General features: G+C 41.4%; 1 protein-coding gene across 1 annotated transcript in view; it reads right to left on the reverse strand.

Annotated features, from left to right (window-relative positions):
- Positions 1–3,590: 3,590 nt before the first annotated feature.
- Positions 3,591–22,537, reverse strand: part of LOC145413760 (glutamate receptor 1-like) — a 406,240-nt gene continuing 387,293 nt past the window's right edge. Inside the window, exons 11-18 of the mRNA XM_080283451.1 lie at positions 20,564–20,658; positions 16,056–16,301; positions 15,626–15,735; positions 12,738–12,936; positions 8,138–8,382; positions 7,331–7,436; positions 4,598–4,735; positions 3,591–3,671 (exon numbers count right to left, since the gene is read on the reverse strand). Of these exons, the coding sequence (XP_080139577.1) occupies positions 3,591–3,671; positions 4,598–4,735; positions 7,331–7,436; positions 8,138–8,382; positions 12,738–12,936; positions 15,626–15,735; positions 16,056–16,301; positions 20,564–20,658 (1,220 nt within the window). The remainder of the gene's footprint in view (positions 3,672–4,597; positions 4,736–7,330; positions 7,437–8,137; positions 8,383–12,737; positions 12,937–15,625; positions 15,736–16,055; positions 16,302–20,563; positions 20,659–22,537) is intronic.

The following is a 22,537-nucleotide window of genomic DNA, read 5'->3' on the forward strand; positions in this document are numbered from 1 at the left end:
TACAGAATGAACAACCATGGACACTTGGTGCATCCCTGTTTCAACCCAACATTCAAACAGGAAAATTCACCCAATTCACTATCAACACGCACTGTAGCTATAGTGCCCTCATACATACTCTTCACGGCATTCAACAACTTCACATTTACTCCATATATTCTAAATACTTTCCAAAATCCTTGTCTATCCACACTGTCATGTGCTTTCTCCAGATCCATGAAGGCCGCATACTACTTCTTACCCTTCCCTAGAAACTTTTCTACTAAAGACCTAAGAATGAATATCTGATCTACGCAACCTCATCCCTTCCTAAAACCTCCCTGTTCTTCACCAACTAATTCCCTTGATATTTCCCTGTCTCTGTCAGTAAGTATCCTACCATACACTTCTTATTACACTAAGAAGACGAATGCCCCTATAATTAACACACACACACACACACACACATATATATATATATATATATATATATATATCGTTTCGTTTTCGTTTCGTTTTTAAAGGCTCCAACATGCTTGCATGTGTCGGCCTTGGTCACCTAATGGCGGCTCTCCACGCTGCACGATCCATTGCAGCCTCCCTGTTCAGTCCCTTAACCCTAAGGTCACACTTAATGACCTCGTCCCATGTCTTTCTCGGTCTACCCCTCATAACCCCACCCCCAATATTAACACTTCTCACCTTCCTCACCCAATTATCATCCCCCATCCTCTCCACACGTCCAAATCACCTCAATCTACCTCTCTTCATCACAACACCAATACACTCCAGTCCCATCCTACCTCTCAACTCTTCCACTGTAAACCCAGCCCCTCCAGGCCTTGGACGCAGGGACGCTCTGCACATTAACCTAATCATTGTCATTTCTGTACGTCTGAGCCGGCGAATATCTTCCTCCATCACTGCCCAGGTCTCACTGCCATACAGCATTATACTCCTAACACATGCTGCATACAAAGACCCCTTAGCACGTAGGGAGAGCCCTCTCAATGTCAGGAGAGGCAAGAGCTCCCTGAACTTCTTCCAACCACTTCTCACCCTAGCCACAGAGCTAGCTCCAGCCCCACCTCCAGCACACAACATGTCTCCCAAATCACAAAACTCTTCCACACACTCAAGAGATTCACCAGCAAGTTCAATCCTTTCACGTCTGACAATCTCCACCTGCTCACCCCGGCACGCCGCACACATAAAAGTCAGCATTATCTCGCAGTCTACCTCTGATACCACTACATCTCTTATGCACCCACTTATCACACACACCGCACAAGATGGAATTACTTCCCACGCCCTTGTGGCAAACTGCACATGGCCACTCTCCCTCGTCTTTGACAGTACCGCCACCAACCCTAGATATCATCACTTTTGTTTTATCTGCATTTACCCTTAAACCCTTTTGCCCCATACCATCTCTCCACTTCCTAAACCTTTCCTCCGCCTCCCTTTCATTCTCTGCAATCAACACCAAATCATCAGCATACAACAACTCCCATGGGAGTCCGTTTCTAAAGTCACATGAAAGGGCTTCAAGTACCATGATAAACAACATGGGACTCAAGACTGACCCCTGATGCACACCAACAATCACGGAAAACTCATCACTCAAATCTCCATTCACTCTCACCTGGGTGTGAGCACCCACATACATGGCCATAACCACCCTAACCAGCCACTCCTCCAAGCCAAGCTTTCTCATTGCCCACTTCATCACCTCTCTAGGGACTCTGTCAAAGGCCTTTTCCAAATCAACAAAAACAAAATCAAGATCCCTTCTCCTACCAATATATTTTTCCTGAAAAAAAAAAAAAAAAAAATATATATATATATATATATATATATATATATATATATATATATATATATATATATATATATAATATATATATTAGATTGATAGATGGATAGATATATAGATAGATCCCACAGAGGCACTGTATTGCACAATTCACTTCCCTTACACGTGAAATACTGAGAACACCAGCTACTTCTAGTGGTTCAGAAATACTGTTCGGGAATTGAATTTATGTGAAATAACTGAGAACACCAGTTAATGGAAGAAATTCATCCATATGCAGAATGTGTAATCGTACAGTCAAAGAAACATATCTTTCCACTTCTGCTTGAAAAAAAATTACAACATTCGAATTACTGTACACTGAAAACCCTATCTCCGCTGGTTCGTGTTTCAGATGTTTCGATTTTTTCGCTATGTATTCGTCAAACTTTGGAAAGATACTTGTCTGTACATTTTAGGGTAGATGACCCGTCTATCCCCCTTTATGGCATTACATGGTCGAAAAATTTCCAGTCACCTCATGGGGAGTCAACCTATGCAAGGCTGCCATTCAGACTGGTGCATTCTAATCACTGACGTTGGTAATATTTCTTCCCTGCTTATAAAAATCACTGTACTGCCAACCCTAAACATAATACACAAACATTATACATAATCTGTGCTACAGAATTTGATTTGCAGTGGGAGTGTGTAGACAAACGGGTGCTGCACATTTATCATCGAGAAATACTACAATAGCAATATATTCCGTGATGCTCCTGACTGTTCCACTTTAAGAAGGTGAGAAGTGACCCATCTTCCCATCTCTCTTCCCTTCCTTCAGTAGCATCAAACTTCATACCATGCCATCCTTCAGTCTCCTCTCCTAAATGAATATCACCATCATCATCATTATTTATGTGAATACGGTTTTATAAATTCAGGGAAGACTACTCGAACTGAAAGGGTTGGATATTGCTTTCACATCACCTTCTCTAATAGTGCTCTGCTACGTTAAATTGAACACTCTGGTAGTAGCAACCAATTTACAATAAATAAATACATAAATAAGTAAGTAAAGTCATCGTATTCCTGCCATCACAAAGTATATATTTCCTTTAGTACACATGAAACCAAGCCATCATAATGCCCCTTCTCCTGAAAACATTAAAGCAAGTCAACATTAAGATGGTTTAGATTTGTTTTTTACCACCCAATACTGTTGCTTAGTCAATATTTACTTAGACTATTTGTGCCCTCCCCCACCGAGACTCATAGTAAAGGGGTTCAACCGCTCCACTAAGATCTTTTCCCTAAATTGAATAAAATCCTTCGGTAGCAGTATAAATGGAAGTCATCTATGAAAGGGGCTTTTAGTAACTATTTCTAACATTTTCAGAACAAGACGACTTACTATCGATCTATCTTTCTAACCAGACGCCTTAATCCTCCACAGTGTGGCCATAAACGAATCACCTCCATGTCACTCTTGACTCCATTATCAGGCAGCCCTACCTCCAACTCACCTCTTCCTCAGTCATACATCTTCCCGCCCCACCCCGCCACCTCATCTTCGGTCTGTTCCTCTTGTTTTATTCAGAGAGTCTGTTCACAGAATTATATAGAGCTGCCAAGAATAGGCCATCCAGCCTTCTGCAGTTTTCCTCCTTTCCTATATTCTTATATTCCAATGGTTTACTCACTATTCTCCATCAATGATGCTACGAAGTCAGCTTCATCATCAGAATGCAGTGAAGTCAAATGTCCTCCTCTTACCACACAGTGTATAGTGGCTTCTGCATAAGTGGCTACTTAGTTATAAGGGACTCTGTGGACAGCCAGTTTCACTCCTCTGTAACGCAGCAGGAAACGCAGAGGACGAGGAGTAGATGGGGAACTGGCGGAAGAAGACATAGGTTTACTAGTGTTATACTCGTATAACTGATCCACTGCAGACCCGAACTTTTTCGGGGGGAGAGTGACACAAGAATTAATCCTTCCTCATTCTCCCTTAGTAAGGGGTGTCTGAAAGGAGAATGGGGTGTCTGAAAGGAGAATGGAGCCATTATGAGAAGCTTAAAAAGCTTCTACGTATTCATTACTTTCAGTAAAACAACCACGGAAGAACTGAAAAAAAAAAATCCATACTGGTCCCTTATTCTTTCACTCACGTATCCACAACACTAATGGACAAAAAAATTAATATAAGCTCTTGAACATTACATCGTTTTTCTCAGTCTCCTTTTCTGACACTCAATTTGTCCACATTAAATAACTAAAAAATGCCTTCCATGTTGTTTGCTGCGTATTAGGCTAAACTGTCAGTTTCCCCTAACTTACAGTCCCAGTTGTGAGCAAAAATGTTGTACTACTCTTAAACATATCTATGACATATGAGTAGCTATAGCTGTATTATTAAAACTTGCGGGGTGAAGGGTACGGAAAAGTCCTCACTGTACTATAACATTTTCTTATGCAACTGGCAAAGGCAGAACTTGCATGACTTCTTGACATTATATATGACTGCATTATGTATTAAAAAATGCAGGCTAATGCAGGGTTGGGGCTTTAAGCAAGGCTGCCGTAGTCCAAGGCATTTACGGGCACATGACCAGCATACTCCCCTTCATTGAAAAGCCTTCAGTCAAATCTTGGAGACTGAACCTATGTTAGGTTGTCACCCTGATTGTAATGGTCTAACACACCACCTGGCACCTTAAAAATCAGAAACATCCTCTCACTGACTCTCATTTTCTTAGGGTATGCATACACCCTCGCCCGCTCATTTTTAACAAGTAGGAAAAACTCACTGCCATTACTTACCTTGGCTCCGCTGGCGTCCATTTTCGATTTGTAGCAAAACTCTATGATGGCCACGACCATTGACAGTGCCAGGCCTCCAGTCAGGATGTAGAAGATGCCTGCTATTTTGCTCAGAGTCAAGGTGCTGGTGTGGGTATACTGTGATAAAGAAAGGGCTTTCAGTTTTACACACACACACACATACACACACACACAAAGAGAGAGAGAGAGAGAGAGAGAGAGAGAGAGAGAGAGAGAGAGAGCACCATGATGCACAGAACAAGCACGTTCGTCAATCATGTGACCTGCACTTAGTCGTGAAACATCGAAAGTCGGGTAAAGAAATTGGAGTTGTGAGCAAAAGAAAGTGTGGGATGGATTGGAAGTTAGATGGGCAATAGAGCTGAGGAAGGAAAAGTAGGCTATAACCTGTGGAAATGGGTGTTGAAGAATTAGTGGTACTGCTGCAGTCAAATTAGATTTTAAAATATCCTCCAAAAATGAATGTTAGAGGGGTATGGAAATGTGCACAGTGAGCAAGGGAATGGGAATGATGATCTAGAAATTTGGTGGACAAAACATGCTTACATTAATTTTTCTTTAATTCTTCTCATTCTGTTTCCAATAAGACCTGATGTAACAGTTTCTCTGACAGTGTTTAGCAGAGCACATGACAACTCTACACACATTACTGTAAGCGGGTATGGCCCATAGTCTGTGCCAGTTTGGGATACTGGGAAGAATACTAACTGACTATCGGTTACGTGAGCGTATCAGGGAAGATATTTCTTGCAAAGTCACAGTCTTTTCTGGAATACAACCATGGGAATACTCGGTCACATAAGGGGAAAAAGTCGTCAACAACCACAACAACACCAAGGGAATCCTGGACACATTTAAACAAAAAATCACCACCACAAAATTAAACCTGAAGGGAGAACTTACCTGCCTAACAAATCTTCTCTATAACAACCATAACAACAACATAAACTATCTTTATAACCTTGTCAGACAAACACTGATACAACCTTTCTGAGCCAGGCAGACGAAGTCGATGGTCATTATTTATGTACGAAATGTATCTGTATATGTCTGTGTCGAAAACTCAAATCCCAGAAAGTATTGGTTGCAGAGGGAAAAGTTATTAATAAAAGTTGTTTACTGTCACAACTTGAGTTGACATGTCACTCAGCCAGCATTGGAAGTCATCCATGATAGATACACAATAGTCAAGCTTTCATCTATTATTACAGTCTACCTGGCTCACAGATGACGGGTAGTCTTGTCTTCACTGAAGTTCTTCGGTATGAAGAGTACCCTCAACTAAATAAAAGCTGCTGGTGGTGGCACGAAAATAACAATGTCCTAGCACTGAAGGGGTTGAGAGATGAAGGCAAACATGAAGATAGCTGGGATATAACATCAATACATATACTGTACACACATATACATATACACACATACTTTTGTATATGAATATACTGTACATACAAACAATTGTATATATATATATATATATATATATATATTTTCGTGGGAATTGTATGCTGATGATTTGGTGTTGATTGCAGAGAACGAAAGGGAGGCGGAGGAAAGGTTTAGGAAGTGGAGAGATGGTATGGGGCACAAGGGTTTAAGGGTAAATGCAGATAAAACAAAAGTGATGATATCTAGGGTTGGTGGCGGTACTGTCAAAGACGAGGGAGAGTGGCCATGTGCAGTTTGCCACAAGGGCGTGGGAAGTAATTCCATCTTGTGCGATGTTTGTGATAAATGGGTGCATAAGAGATGTAGTGGTATCAGAGGTAGACTGCGAGATAATGCTGATTTTTATGTGTACGGCGTGTCGGGGAGAGCAGGTGGAGATTGTCAGACGTGAAAGGATTGAACTTGCTGGTGAATCTCTTGAGTGTGTGGAAGAGTTTTATTATTTGGGAGACATGTTGTGTGCTGGAGGTGGCGCTGGAGCTAGCTCTGTTGCTAGGGTGAGAAGTGGTTGGAAGAAGTTCAGGGAGCTCTTGCCTCTCCTGACATTGAGAGGACTCTCCCTACGTGCTAAGGGGTCTTTGTATGCAGCATGTGTTAGGAGCGTAATGCTGTATGGTAATGAGACCTGGGCAGTGAAGGAGGAAGATATTCGCCGGCTCAGACGTACAGAAATGACAATGATTAGGTGGATGTGCAGTGCGTTCCTGCGTCCAAGGCCTGGAGGGGCTGGGTTAACGATGGAAGAGTTGAGAGGTAGGATGGGACTGGAGTGTATTGGTGTTGTGATGAGGAGAGGTAGATTGAGATGGTTTAGACATGTGGAGAGGATGGGGGATGATAATTGGGTGAGAAAAGTGAGAAGTGTTAATATTGGGGGTGGGGTTATGAGGGGTTGACCGAGAAAGACATGGGACGAGGTCATTAAGTGTGACCTCAGGGTTAAGGGACTGAACAGGGAGGCTGCAATGGATCGTGCAGCATGGAGAGCCGCCATTAGGTGATCAAGGCCGACGCATGCAAGCATGTTGGAGCCTTTAAAAACGAAAACGAAACGAAAACGAACTTGGTACAAAAGACATTATACCGGTAGGGCAACTCTTGCACATGCTTGTAATGCCTTTAAGCCTAAAATCACCATTTTGACAGATTTCAAACAGAAAAGTTTTCAAGGGATAATACTACTATACCTACTACTACTGCTACTACTATTAATTATAATAACTGCCATACCACTACTATTATTACTGCAAACAGGGGGGTGCTAACCTGCGTATCTTTGCCACATTCCGAATTATCGAACCACCACTTGTTTTTTAGTCTGAGTAGGTCTCCACTCTCCTTCAGGCTCAGTATTGCCAAATTGAGGCTTTCCCTGTGGACAGTAGGTATAGGGGATGATTAGAACAGAATAGTAAGAGTGGGGATGAGAATGAAAGAAAAGGAAAGAGTGACGTGGGTAGGGGATGGAGAATCTGGTAACTTGTGTGTGTGGGGGGGGAGGGGGACACATGCGTGCAACATAAAAAAATACTATATAGTCTCCCACACCACAATAATTGTATTGTAAAAGGACAGAAATCTCCGCCTAGCTAAAACAATTTATCGACAGCTCATCTTCATCCCACTACAACATCCTTATTACACACGTGCTTTGATCTGAAATACATAAGACCCGTTAGGCTTCATTCGGCTGTAGGCAAATACGCCATGACACCAGCGATACCCCCTCACCCAGCCCCAATTTCACGACCATAGTAAATTCGGCGCCTGTGCATGAGTGAGACAGGTCTGAGGCATTCCATATGGGGCCTTAGGTAAGTCTGTCGCCTTAAGAACTTCTGTGTACCCAGGTCCAGGTGAAGTCCGATTTTTCATAGTGTAGCAGGGGAGTGTTCATTTTACTCTTCACAACTATCCAGCCTAGGAGAGACTTTTCGAGCTAGAAGTGTCAGACACATACCCCAATAACCAGTTCTGTATCAAAGATCATCTCCATGCAAGACTATAGCAAAATTATGTTCCTGAGCTGAACAGGTCAAACAACATTCTAGCTATGACATTTTCTGTACTCACTTAAGCGGCGAGTGTGGAGGGGTGGCCACGCCGTACCCATTAGAGTTTAGGTTATGTCCAATCTTCATGGTGTCGCAGGGACGCCGTCCGTTGATGTAGTCGTTCTTAACACTCTCCAGCAGAAAGGCGTACTTGCCCTTCGACGTTCGTACCCGCTCGATGCCCTCCTCGTACGTGGACGTGAATACATGCTTACGGGACGACATGAACTCCCACATTCGACTGTACACACTTATCTTTGAACGCTGTACAAAAGGGTGAAAAAAACACCGGTATAATCGGACTCAAGAAGAAAAAATGGTCATGATACAGAGGGACTAAAATAGTTTGGTAACAGAAAGAAAAATATTGAAATATAGAGTATTCATGAACGGTAAGGTGAAATCGTACGGTGATAAAATATGGTGATCCCCTCACAGTGCGTGGAGGAGAACAGATTCTTGCAGGACGACATATGAACTTTTATGGAACCGTAAACACTAATCCTGAAACGCTGAAAAACAATAAAATGGACTGGTGGTAGGAAGGATGCATAATCGGAGGTGTAAATCATAGTTGAAGTTGAGGAATGAGAATTTGGGACGTATTGGGGAACGAAAAAGAGAAACCCAGCAAAACTTGGGGGAGAGAGAGAGAGAGAGAGAGAGAGAGAAGGGGGGGATGAGGGAAGCAGAAATGGTAGAAGACATAAATAACATTAAATTGGGAGTGGAGATGATGACATTTTTTCTATTTTTCCTCTTTTTTTTTTGCCAACTCAGGTTGATTCATATGTCGTACATCAAAACGGTATATCACCTGTGCAAAAGCATTCTATAAAATAGTCGTCATTGTCTACGCCACCACCATCATCAAAATCACCACCACAGCCATCACCACCATAGCCATCATCACCAAAGCATCACCGCCATCCAATCGATGTGTCAACCAATCCACCCTGAAGTGCTGCTGGAACCTCTTTTTCCCTTCAATCCGATTCGATTTCATTTGTTAAAAAAGATCTCGTACCAAAGAGGCTGATGAAGGCTATGCTTAACCCTTCCTGTTCGAAATGTCCGGGAAAAAAAAAATCTGGTAGCAGCAAGCAAAATGGAAAAGATGTCAATGGTTCTTTTAAGTGGACCCTGATTTTTGTTTTGTTGCAGTATTTCACTTAACTCGGTGGCAGAATTATACAATATTGTGACTCCTTAACCTTTCCACAGCACTTCTTCATGACTAGCATCATATTCTAGTGACATTCTCTTGTTAAAATTCAGTTTTGAAGGAGGAGAGAAGGCAGTTTTAGGCCAACTTTGAGTAAAGAGTGAATATTGAAAAAGACACCCCTTCAATCCAGTGACATGCTGTTCACTGAATTCTGTGTAGGACAGTTCAAGGGACAACGAGCGGTTAAGACAATAATCAAGAGAACACAAATTATTATCAGAGTGGGTGGTATTGTAACCCTTGTCAATTTTTAGATATCTGTAATTACAATAACCAGAATATACATATATACAGAAGCTAAACCAAAAAATTGAACACAATGTGCATCACAGTGCAATCTTAAATGTAACACTCGATGATCAATTTAGTACACTAACTCTCAATGTCTTAGTACTACAGTATATCCAATGTAATAATGTTTTTATTTAACACTGCACTGTGCTTATTTAGTAGTTATCGGTATCTAAGTATCACACACTTACCATACGTTATGTATCTAGTTGTCACCGTATCTAAGCACCACACACTTTTACCTAATGTATCTTTCTTACTTATTCACAATATTTTCTTAACTGTTCACCAAATAAACCAAACAGTGATAATGTACATCTAGGGGAACATGAATGAAGTAACGAAGCAAAAACAAGAGGAGACCCAATTAACAAATGGCTGCTCTATCTTGTTAATAGTTCCTGCCCATCTGCATTACTATCCTGGTCACCTTACTCCACACTATCGAAATGCATTGTACACAACTCCACACATTTTCCCCTTCAAACACAAACCTGTAATTAACAAACTGCATATACCACGATCGTAACTCCACATGGCAGCTAGAGACAGTATGATGAATTCCAACAATCACAATTTAGTATCAGTGTATGGACTGAACGAGGAATATATTCCAGTACTCAAGTCTATACCCAAGAACGCACCATACTGTATTACGTTTAAAATCCTCTTATCATGATTCTGTGTTCATATAACCATGTAACATACAAGAAATAAGTGAATTACTCCAAGTACTTTAGGCTATAGGCCAGGGAGTGGACTGCAGCACCAGTCGAACAGGGTGGTACTCCCAAGGTGGATGGAAAGCAGATGTCAGAGATCTGGAGCTCCCGTTTCATCAACCTTCGGGACTTGATTCTGACCATTCCCCTCTGCTGAACTTTTTCAGTGTTTCAATAACACAGAGCAGGCCAGGATGCTCTCCAATGCAAGTTCCTCTGTCATCAAAATACTCACTACACTTCCTATTCAAAATTTTGTTAGAAATGGCATCTCAACGCCAAACCTCGAAGTGCCTAGGGTGGGGCGACCATAATAGCCCCCATCATTCAGTCCTCTCACGGTGACGACCAAACGAGATGCCCGAAACCACTGTCTGACTCACTTTTTTCATTTCTCCAACATTCGCGGTCTTTCCTCTAACTTTTTCTTTATTGAACACCACCTCCCCTCCTCTAAACCTCACATTCCCTTCCTCACAGACAATCAACTGTCTGAGACAAATGATAGCAAACCATTCTCTGTATCCTCCTCCTTTATACTCATTTCAAAGCCAAGGTGGCTCTTGTTTATATGTATGCAACAACATATCTTGGTCTCGAGTTCCTGAACTTGAATCTTCTTAATTATCTACTCTCTGGCTTCTGCTGTTCTCTCGCTCTCTGACTAAATGTATGTGCGTTGATTACTTATCCCCTAATTCTGTGATGAAAAATTCTTCAACTCTTACTTCTGTGATGGAACACATCCTATTAATTTCTTCTTTCTCTAAAATCTCCATTCTAGGGTGATTTCAATGTTTACCACCATCTTTTCTCCTCTCGTTTCACTGATCCACCTGGTGAACAAGCCTATATCTTTTCTACTTTTAGTGACTAGGTAAAGCTTGTATAGCACTCTACCCATATCCCTGACTGCCTTGCAGAGAGTTCCAACATACTTGACCTCTCTTACCACTAACCCTTCTGCTTATGCTATTAAACTTTTCTCTCCGTTGGGCTCTTCCAATCACGACCTTAGCACCTTAACCTGTCCTATCGCTCAAGGCTTGTGGACCCTCCCAAGAAGTGGCAGCTTAGGCACTTTGGAGCTGCTGACTGAAAGGTCCTCAGGAAGTACTTCTATGATTTTCCCTGGAATGATTATTGCTTCCATGGCTGGGAGCCATCTGAGGGTGTTTCATGCATTAAAGAGGTTGTTCCCTTGGGCATAGAAGCATACGTTCCTTTCTCTTCCTGTGACTAATGAAAAAAAAAAAAAATGGTTTAACCACGCTTGTTCTAGTGGAGGTGGCCACGTGGGGGCATCATAGCACACTCGCACACTCACTCACTGTGGCCACTCGGCAGACACTGATGATTTATTGGAAACAAGCAACCATAGTTCCTCTATGTTAATCCATTCAACACTATACAATATGAGTGAAATGTATATATTTATATGTATGCATGTGATGCGATGTCACGAGTTATAAACAATTATTTTTCAGATATACAGAGGGTAAATAGTGACAGCCGAGGTATCGTAGTGGCGAAACGTCTGTTTCTCAAACGTGTACTCTGTTTTCGCGCAGACGACAAACTTCATCGCCAACATCACCTGCATTCATTACACAAAACTATCAGGCTCTGAGGTTCCATTAAGGACTTATGACCCTTATAGAGCTAATCATCGTGTGTATGGTCACTGCAGACGACCCTGATTCAACTCTGTCCAGACTATGATGGCTGATGACGTCACAACAATGCTATCCACAATCCCTGAATGACCAGCAAAGCATTACAATTAACCAAATGACAATACACAGTAATTTAGTGCTTGTGGCATTACACTGTTACCATGACAACCCAGCCTCCTCTTGCTACCTTTAGACGACTCTGGGATTGGGAGAGACTTCAGACCACTTCAGAATAAAAACCTCTTGACTGAATACTATCGTCTGGAAGTAACCAGAATACAATGAAACATACTTCACCAGACTGAAAGAATTAAACCAACTGGGATTCATACACCAACCAGAAAACACACAGACACACACACACACACACACACACACACACACACACACACACACACACACACACACACACACACACTTACACACACACACACACACACACACATACACACACACACACACATCAAAACTCGATTCACTAAAATAAAAGTAATCTTGAACTCATTTGTAAAACTTAATCCTTTTCTTTACATACCATCAATCAACTACTCAATCAAATTACATAAAAAGAAAAAAAAAAAAAAAGGCTTACCTCGAAAAATTCCACGGAAGATCCCCCTTGCAGCGTGCCATTACATACCATCAATCAACTAATCAGTGAAAACACACACACACACACACACACACACAAAATTGGCTTACCTCGAAAAACTCCACGGATGATCCCCCTTGCAGCGTGCCATACTCCACCTCTGTCTGACTGGCCAAATCGTCCACAGAGTTGATGGGGGTGACCAGCCTCTCGACGGTAAGGAAGGCGGCCAGGTTGGCAGTGTACGAGGAGATTATGATTAGCGTGAAGAACCACCACGCACTTCCCACGAGACGGCCCGACAGTGATCTGCAAGGTGAGTAGGGATGGAGGTAATATTCTGTGAGAGTATAAGGTGTGGAGAGAGCTGTGAGGAAAGGAAAGTGTGCAAAAGGTGTATGGATGATGATGATGATGAGCGAAAAGAACCACAACGAACTTCCCATGACACAGCCCGACAACAATGTGGAAGGACAGGAGTGCTGGATGTACTCTTCTGTGAGGGTAAGTGTACATTCACACTGAGGCCGAAACAGAACGTATTGAAACGCAGACTGACAGATCTTATGTCTGATTAAAATCTGGAAGTACTACGTCTCGTTTCATAGGCCATGTTCTGCCATATGCAATGTAGCTGCCACTGAAAAACGGACTGGCCACAAAATGAACCAGTGAAATTAACTTTTCATTTTTCATTTTTGTATATCAACCTACATAATCGGACATTCTGCTTCAGAGGCAGTACATTCTGACCTGTGTGTGATGTACCCTAAGAGGTGTGAAGGAAATCCATGAGGGAAGGAAAGTGTGTTGAAAATGAGTATGGGTGTTGATGATGTTGATAATGACGATGATGGTAATAACTGGCGTAAAGAACCACCACGCACTCCCCACGAGACGGCCCGACAGCTATCTGGATAGTGAGCAGTGGTAGATATTAAAGTATATGCTGTGAGGGAGACAGTTGGTGTGGGTGGGACGGTGTCAAAGTGGTCATCTAAGACAGAGATCGTCTTCTATAATATATACTTGCCATCTACAGACGATTTTATTCAACTTAAGAGAGATTGTTTCGAAGAGAAGAGGTAAGATACGAGACTAACACTTCATTAACCCCTTTACCGCAAAAACTCCTGCCTAAATTGCAAGTTTCGTTTGGTGCCAACATAAAGATTACAAAAGTCACCATACTGGAGGGTTACGAAGGTGGCCTCGTACATTTTATCACTGCTACCATCACACGAATGTACTGGGTTTTCGAGAGATAATTCAAACTGTGGAAGTCAGATACAGGCCTTATTATACTTTTCAGGGTAGACGTGCGTCCTATTCCCGAGGTGGCGTCTTTGGCTTCGTAGCACCTTCTTTTGAACGATTTGTTCTGCATACTCTTGTGTGTGTGTGTGTGTGTGTGTGTGTGTGTGTGTGTGTGTGTGTGTGTGTGTGTGTGTGTGTGTGTGTGTGTGTGTGTGTGTGTTTTACTCTTGTACATTACAGATGCAAAGTATATCAATATTAAACTTACATTAATGGCAAACATAAGGAGGTTAAAGAGAAAGGTGTAGGAAATCTCGCTACGGAAGGGATGCTGGGAGAGATGCAGGAGGGGTTAAGAGCATTCGTCCTAACTGGAAGCCATTCAGTGGTAGCGTAAATGGAAAAAAAAAATTGATTGAAAGGCCTGAATCTGTTTCCTTTTTCAAACTCTTCCAGTCTGAGAGGTCCTTCCTGAGGGGCAGAGAAGTATGCGGTGTTGGCCATTTCACTGCAATTATGTGGTGGAACTGCAAACCAGTTTTATAAAAGTTAAGTTGGATCTCTCAGTAATGGACAAATTAAGAGAAGCTACATCTAAGTTCCTCCATTTAGAAAAGTCTCTAGCTGAGTATGATAACTTGGAGATTGAACGAAAAAATGTTATCGGGCTAAAGAGTAAAAACAGAAAAAAGAAAATGTCATTGTAGGTAGCAGAACACTCCTTTGACATCAGACTACGATTTTTGTGCTTTATTGCGGCTACCAAGAGAGAGAGAGAGAGAGAGAGAGAGGTGGATGAAACACACACAGACACAGACACAGACACACACACACACACACACACACACACACACACACACACACACACACACAAATCCCATTCAGCCATACATTCCCTTTTTCTGTCTCTCTCTCCAATATATATGGAATCACCAGTTATTATCAACATTAAATCCGAACCACCTACACGCAAATAAAAAAATAAATAAACATATGGTACACTAATCAAGTCCTGTCGCCTCTCCTGCTTTTCTCTCCATGGGGTTCGATAATCATTCCAGTAACTCAACCGCAACCAACATCGATGACTTGGTATGGCACTAGTCCAAAGTCATCAGAGTCGGGTGCTATGGATTCACCCCACTGCATTTCAATGCTCATGAAGACAAGGGCAAGAGAAGTGACAGGACTTTGGATGCTGACTGTACATAAAGCCTGTTTGGTTAATGTATAACTCTTACTGCTCTTCAGATATGGTTTTTAAATGTTTATAATTATCAAGAAGCCTATCTATAAATATTAATGTAGGACCAACTAGAAAAACACTGGCCATAAACTCACTCTGGTCTTCGTAATACTGCAGTTGTAACTTAGCTTGCATAAAAATCAGTCCTCTGTTGCATGAATTTCCCAAGGTGAACCAGAGACCATGACTTTGGATGTGTCTGTCTGTGTCTCTCTCTGTTCCGTAAACTTTTAGGATTCTTGAGATCTCCAATTAACAAGTAAGTCTTTCTAAAACATAAAACCCAGACAACCGACAGACAACCGTAATATCTTTATGGTCTGTGAATCAGCATAACTAATTCTCACCTGTTCAGGCCAGAATTCCGTGACCCTTAAACCTGTAATCATGGAGCAAGTTTTTCCTTTAATATATGCAGTACACCAGACCTCCTAGGAAAATAAATGGTTCTTATCTATATGATGTATGCACTGTATCTATGAAAATGTAGCTCACCTTGGGCAGATATCGACCCCTTGTTGCATGAACGCCCCCAGGGTGAACCACAGACTGTTGCAGATGCTGAAGTCGTTGCTGAAGCTGGACTTGCCGTACACCTCTATCACCTGCGGGAGAAAGGGGAGGGGAGGATATGGCTACATATGTTACTATTATTATAATTATTATTATTATTATTATTATTATTATTTTATTACTATTATTATCACCAGTTACACTCCGTGTGTGTGTGTGTGTGTGTGTGTGTGTGTGTGTGTGTGTGTGTGTGTGTGTGTGTGTGTGTGTGTGTGTGTGTGTGTGTGTGTGTGTGTGTGTGTGTGTAAACTTGACAGCCCGTCCACTGAGGCTCAGCAGTCCTTTTGCAAAGCAGTTACTTCCCTAACCACATTAACCATCACCTCACCCGTACATTACCCTAACTACTCACCTTCCACTCGCTAGGACTGAATCTGCTGACGAGGAACAGGACGATGGAAACCCAGACGCAGGCGACGACGATGCAAGTCCAAGTCTCGTGGGAGAGTGGCGACATGAAGCTGAACACTCCGGGTTTCTCCTTGGCGGGTTTTTTGATCATGATGGAGATGCCTTGGGTCATGAAGGGCTTGGTGAAGTCGATTACCTGTTCCCTCGATGATGTGATGGTTAGTGGCGCGATCGCTATGTCCGCCTCCTGTTGCCCAGAGAAAATGTATGAGTCAGGGATCATGATGATGATGATGATGATGATGATGATGATGATGATGATGATGATCATCATCATCATCATCATCATCATCATCATCATCATCATCATCATCATCATCATCATCATCATCATCATCATCATCATCATCATCACCATCATCATCATCATCAACAACATCATCATCATCAACAACATCATCATCATCATCATCACCATTATGCTGAGTGTAGACCTGTTAGAGGCTGACCTAAAATGACTTGGGACGAGGTCACACAGTGCGACCTCATGGATAAGGGACTGGAAGAAAGAGGCTGCTAAAGATATATCAGCGTGGAGATCCACCATCTGAAGGCCGACGCATGCAAGTATGTTGAAGCCTTTATAAAAGAAGCGAATCGAAACATTCATCATCATCATCATCAGTACAGCAGTGTATCATAATGTTCACAATATCCTTCAGATGATGACGATAATTATGACAACTGATACACAGACTTTCTGTTATACTCGGCTATTACACACACACACACACACAAAACCAGACAGTCCCCCTCCCCCCTCACCCCCCCCAGAGAGTCCCCCCTCACACACACACACACACACACACACACACACACACACACACACACACAACCCCCATAAACAAACACACAACCCCCATAAACAAACACACAACGAACCCCACAAATAATTCATTCACTACCACACGCAACCCTTCCTTCCCTCGCAGAAATACGCAGGTATCTCCTATTTGTATGCTATAGACCCTAAACATTTCATTACGCTCATGGAACTGCTTATATTACGACTCGGCGATGCACACCATTAACGAATATACTCGCACAGTACAGGAATTTATCTTTCTCAATGCTCAGCTTTTCAGCCAGTCATATCCCTCCTTATAGTCGCTGAAGTTTCTTTCTTAAATTACATGTGCTTAGTATGGTTCAGTCACCAAAAATCTCCACAAGCAAAATATTGACAAGTTCCACTTGGTAAACTGTAACATACGTAGTGTGGATTTGATCTTGTCTAGATTAACTCCATCCTTCCAAGGACGTTAGATATCTTTCTCATCCTCATAGTGTTGTGTCTAGTTTACAAGGAAAGTAGTTGCGGTGGAATTAAGTTAATTCCTCCTCCTAGTATTATTGTTTATCCGCCTCCTCTCATTACTACTCCTACTACAATTATTGATATTATTATTATTATTATTATTATTATTATTAATACTGATCTTCCTTTTCCATTTCTTTCCCCTCTTATCTTTTCTCTGTCCCCTTTTATTATCGCCATTACTCTCCACTTCTTTTCTTCCTTCCTCTCCCCTGTTTTTTTGTTCTTATTCACCTTTCCTCTGCTCCTTTTCCCCCCTCTTTTGCTCCTCCTCCTTACTTACAAATTTCTTCCTCCTACTCCTTCACTTCCTCATGTCCTCCTTTTCCTCTGCATCTCTCTATTCCTCCTCCTCCTTCTCCTCCTTGTATTCCTTCTTTTGGTATTTTACACTACCTCTTCCTACCTTCCTTCTCTTGTCCCATTTCCTCTTCTCTGTCTCCTGCTTCACCTGGGAGTTATTTCACAGCAGTATCTGGCACTGACTGGTGCATATTTTCTTCCTTTGGTGCAGTAGGATCCCCAGATGAAAAATATATCTTGCCGTAAAATAAGCTCATTCACACAAGCTTCAACCTGAAAGATTTCCCTTAACCATACCGTGGAGAAAGGAAGAAAAAATACACGGCAAAACAGCGCACAGAAAATAACCTTAAATCAATATAAGGTACTGCTACGGACACCAGTCTGTTGACTCTCCCATGATAACAGGTAGACACCGAGTACTGACTCTCGAAACTCAGTAATTGGATCCCAAGACCTTAACAAATTCCTCTGAATAGTGTTCTAGATGAAGTACTGTATTGTCTATAATGTGGAACGATATTCCTGGCTGCAGCCATGCAAGTTAACAGACTAAGTGGCATTTAAACATAAACTGCAGATTCTTTCTATTATCTTGTTTTTGCTTTTTCTTGGAGGGAATAATTTGCGGGCTCCTGGCCTTTGGCTCTTTCTTCCTTGCATTAAAAAAAATCGTAAATTATAAAGGTGACAGGTGAGGTAATCAAGATAAATGACTAATTAAAATCAATGATTCCACTTTAGCTGTATATCACCTGCGTGGACAGTAATGTAACTGCCTCCATCCCCGAAGGAAACAACAGCCAGAATCGAGCTCTTACCACTGAAAGCACATTATTACATTACAATAGAATATATAACCCCCATACTTTAACACATACTCCCACGCATCTATCCAGTTATTGAACTATAAATTACATAATGTAGCAACTGGGGGTACACAATAGGATAATTACGATTAACTACCAGGTTAGTATAACGAGCACCCTAACAGTTCTAATTCATAACTAACAAATGTACCGGTAAACAGTAGCTATGCATAATAAATAAATACCTTCCAAGCGTGAAATTATGATATCGTCCTGATCAAACAAAGCAGCCACATTCTCACCAAAGCTGCTGGACACTGACCTTAGGCCACTCACACGCTGACGGCCACACTAGCGGAGTACACTAAACAAATGACAAACTAGATCCGCACTGGAAACTAGGTAACCTTCACTATTAACCACGATATATATATGATCTGTACACATGTGAATCTCTTTGTGTTTTATATACGTTATGCGTTAAGTATTACAGTTTTATTTTACTAATTTAAAATTTATATTATTTTCGTATTATTCTCAACAGAAAAATTTCAGAACAGGGGCTTGGTTTATTTGAGCTGGCTTCGTCACGAATAACCTTGGTACTTTTCTACACAAACTGTCACAGGCAACGCTGAATTTACAGTTTATATAACCTTATGTTATTATATATTTTTACATTATCAATATTACGGCAAGGATTCCTGAGATCTGCATGGTGAATGAATGGGTATGTGGCCCACTTCTCTGGGCATACTGTTGATTAGTTCTCCAAGTGACGTATTTTTTTCTACTCCTGGAGTGCTGTACCTAACCCCACCTGCAGGTGTTAAAAGGACGGGACCATGATGATGATGATGATGATGTTATACATCACTATTCGTAATTGAAAATTTTTTGCGAAGAGTATAAATATTCATACAGTACACTCCCCATAATGATGGTTCAGGACAGTATAAATAATAATGTCTAGTACACAGCATGTAAAAAAATTTATCATTAATACAGTGATAAAACATTTTAAGGTTTTTGGGTTTCTCATCAAAGAAAAATGTGCTAACTAATGCTTGTGAGATGGACCCAGGATAGCTATATCTACCTATTTATCTATCAAACTTCTATTTATATTCGTTTATCTATCCACCCATCCTATGTCAATTCCGTCTGACCCCACATCGAGAGAGAGAGAGAGAGAGAGAGAGAGAGAAATACTACTTTGACTGATACTTCATCTTCCTTTTCAATGAGGATTATTGGGTTGCTTATTTTATAACAGAAATAAATCGTCAAAAAAATAGTTTTTTTATATCATTTAAAAGCAAGTAAGAAATCCAACACATCAAGAATAATTTATTGTGGCAGGTTATTTATATTGCAAGCTGGGGGGGACGGGATTCTTTCTCTCTCTCTCTCTCTCTCTCTCTCTCTCTCTCTCTCATTCCTGACCGTTTTTATTCACCGTTTGGGAGACCTTTTTTAAAGTGAGGTTAAATGACGGCAATATAATCCCAGTAGTTGGTGGTGGCGACCATCATCCACTCACTTGATGTAGTGCTGCCTACTTCTTCCTTAGCCTTTACCATTCCTTATCTGTGCCTGCCTGCCCTCCTCTCTTCCTATTTCTCCCATCTTTCCTGTCACTTCTTAGTAGTTTTATTTCCTTTACAAGTGACTTTACATTGAGTGACAAGCCAAATGGTTTCCTGTAAACCAAGAAACTATTTACAACGCTGGGTGGTAACCATATAACCAATCCATACATGCTCCCTACGTATCATCAAGTGGGTTGGTGGAGGGTTAGTGTCCCTCCCTGTAAAACAAATAACTCAAAGTCAAATGGCCACCCCTTACGGGATTATGGCGTCTGGCAACAGATAGATAGATGGATAGTTTTAAGCTGAATAAATTAGTCCGGAGATGTAAGACTAAACTTACAAATATATCACGTGAGAGAATGAGTGAAAAGAAAATGGAGAAGAGAAAACCAATGGAGGAAAGTAAAATTAAGGCAACACTGACCTGTCTCACCAGCTCCCCCACCATGCCGTCCCAGCCACCGTACTGGACATCGTTCTGGCCACCGTACTTGTTGTCCTTCACGAGTTGCAATGTGTCTGAAAAAAAAAAAAGAAAGAAAGAAATCCGAGAAAATACGATATCCTTTACACGTTACAGTGTGTCTTGGGGGAAAAACGCGTGAGTAAATGGATTAATAGGAAGTCAGCTAATATGCAACAGCAGAACTATGTGTGAGAAAAAAACACTACATAGCGAGAGAAAAAGGTGCCATTATTAAACATGAACACTCAGAGAGCCCAAACCTCCACCAAGGCAGCACCATCACCCTAATATGTTTTTCAGACCTTGACTTTTGACCTTTTTTCTGCCCCAAATTTAATAACTTGTCCCTGTGATAATCCTGTCATTATACGAAACAAAACAGTCTGACGTTACAATAAACAAAGAAGGCAATCATTGTGGTGAAGGGAATCTCTAATGCACCATAAATGTATCCTGCGTCTCCAACACGAAAGAAAAGTAATTGCCACTAAAAAGAAAGAAATTTGTCTCCAAAAATAACATTTTCACAATCTATAAACGCATTCATTTATTGGTCACAGACTGTAACAAGACGATTATATTCGGCTCAGAAAAATTTTGCCAGTCAAAGAAATGATACCTCATGATTCACCTTGTGTGGTAGGTTGTGACAACCATCAGTCACTCACTTGATGTAGTGCTGCCTACTTATCTTTCACCTGCATCATTCTTTTTCTGTGTCTGCCTTCCTCTCTTCCTATTTTTCTCATCTCTCCTGTCACTTTTTCTTTTTCAGGTGGTTTTACCTTGAAAGACAAGCCAAATGGCTTCCTGTAAGCCAGGAAATAATTTACAACGCTAGGAGGTAACCATATAATCAATCGTTGCGTGTTCCCTACGTGTTAACAAGTGAGTTGGCATAGGGTTAGTACCCCTGCCGTTAAAACTACTCAAACACAAACGGCCACCCTTTACGGGAGTATGGCGTATGGTTATTAGGAGATAGATGGGCAATTAACCTTTACACAGGTAGAAACTTCCTCAGATGAACAAAATAGCACGGATTTTTCATGAATATAAGAACAAAATGTGTCCACGGCAGCGAAAATATTAAAACACACGTGTATCTCTTTACCCCTAACATCTTTTAAACCCTTAAAAACTGAATATTTTTTTTTTGCATAGTACTTTCTCTTGGTAACCCCCATCACTTTCCTTTTTTAGTCCCCCTCCCCCGCCCCCCCCCCTTTTTTTTTTATCTCCTAGCTTACACACCCAGTGACCGATCAACACTCCGGGGGTATAATTGCTAAGGGCCAAACAGCTACTTGACACACATCAGAGAGCAGCTTGGGTGTGTGTATAAGAGGGGCATCCTGAAAATTCCCTGTCAAGTGGAACCGGTTTTACGTCGAAACGGCCCTAGCAACTGAACCGTGTCATATAACCAACAAGACCTCTCAACCCCAACTTCGACATGCCATGCAAATAATCCTACGACAGTAAAAATGCTTAAATATCAGTCTCCAACAAAACAATCCGATAATTACACGAGTACCTTATGAAGCTGTCAATCTATGAAACTGTTTACCTCTAACATGGGAACTTCTTTACATTAGACAAAAACCTTAGACTGATTACCTTCGCCTGATGGAAACCAGAAAATACCCATGTGCTCTCAGAAAAAAAAAAAAAATCAAAAATAACTTCTTTACCTCCAACAAACACTAAAAATGTAGTAGAACTGAAATCTGCTTACATAAATACCTCACGAAATACATTGCCACAGACACGAACCTCTTATATTTATTCCTTACCCTTAAAAATACACTGAAAAATCAAATATCTATCTATTGCCAGACGCCTTAATCCTGTAAGGGGTGGCCACAAGAAAATCGCCTCCATGTCGCCCTGGTCCCTCCCATTTCATTACCTTGTTCCCAGCGCACACAC

This window comes from Coenobita brevimanus, chromosome 1 (genome assembly GCF_032717465.1).
Source record: "Coenobita brevimanus isolate Jiangsu-jjx chromosome 1, ASM3271746v2, whole genome shotgun sequence".
Lineage (NCBI taxonomy): Eukaryota > Metazoa > Arthropoda > Malacostraca > Decapoda > Coenobitidae > Coenobita > Coenobita brevimanus.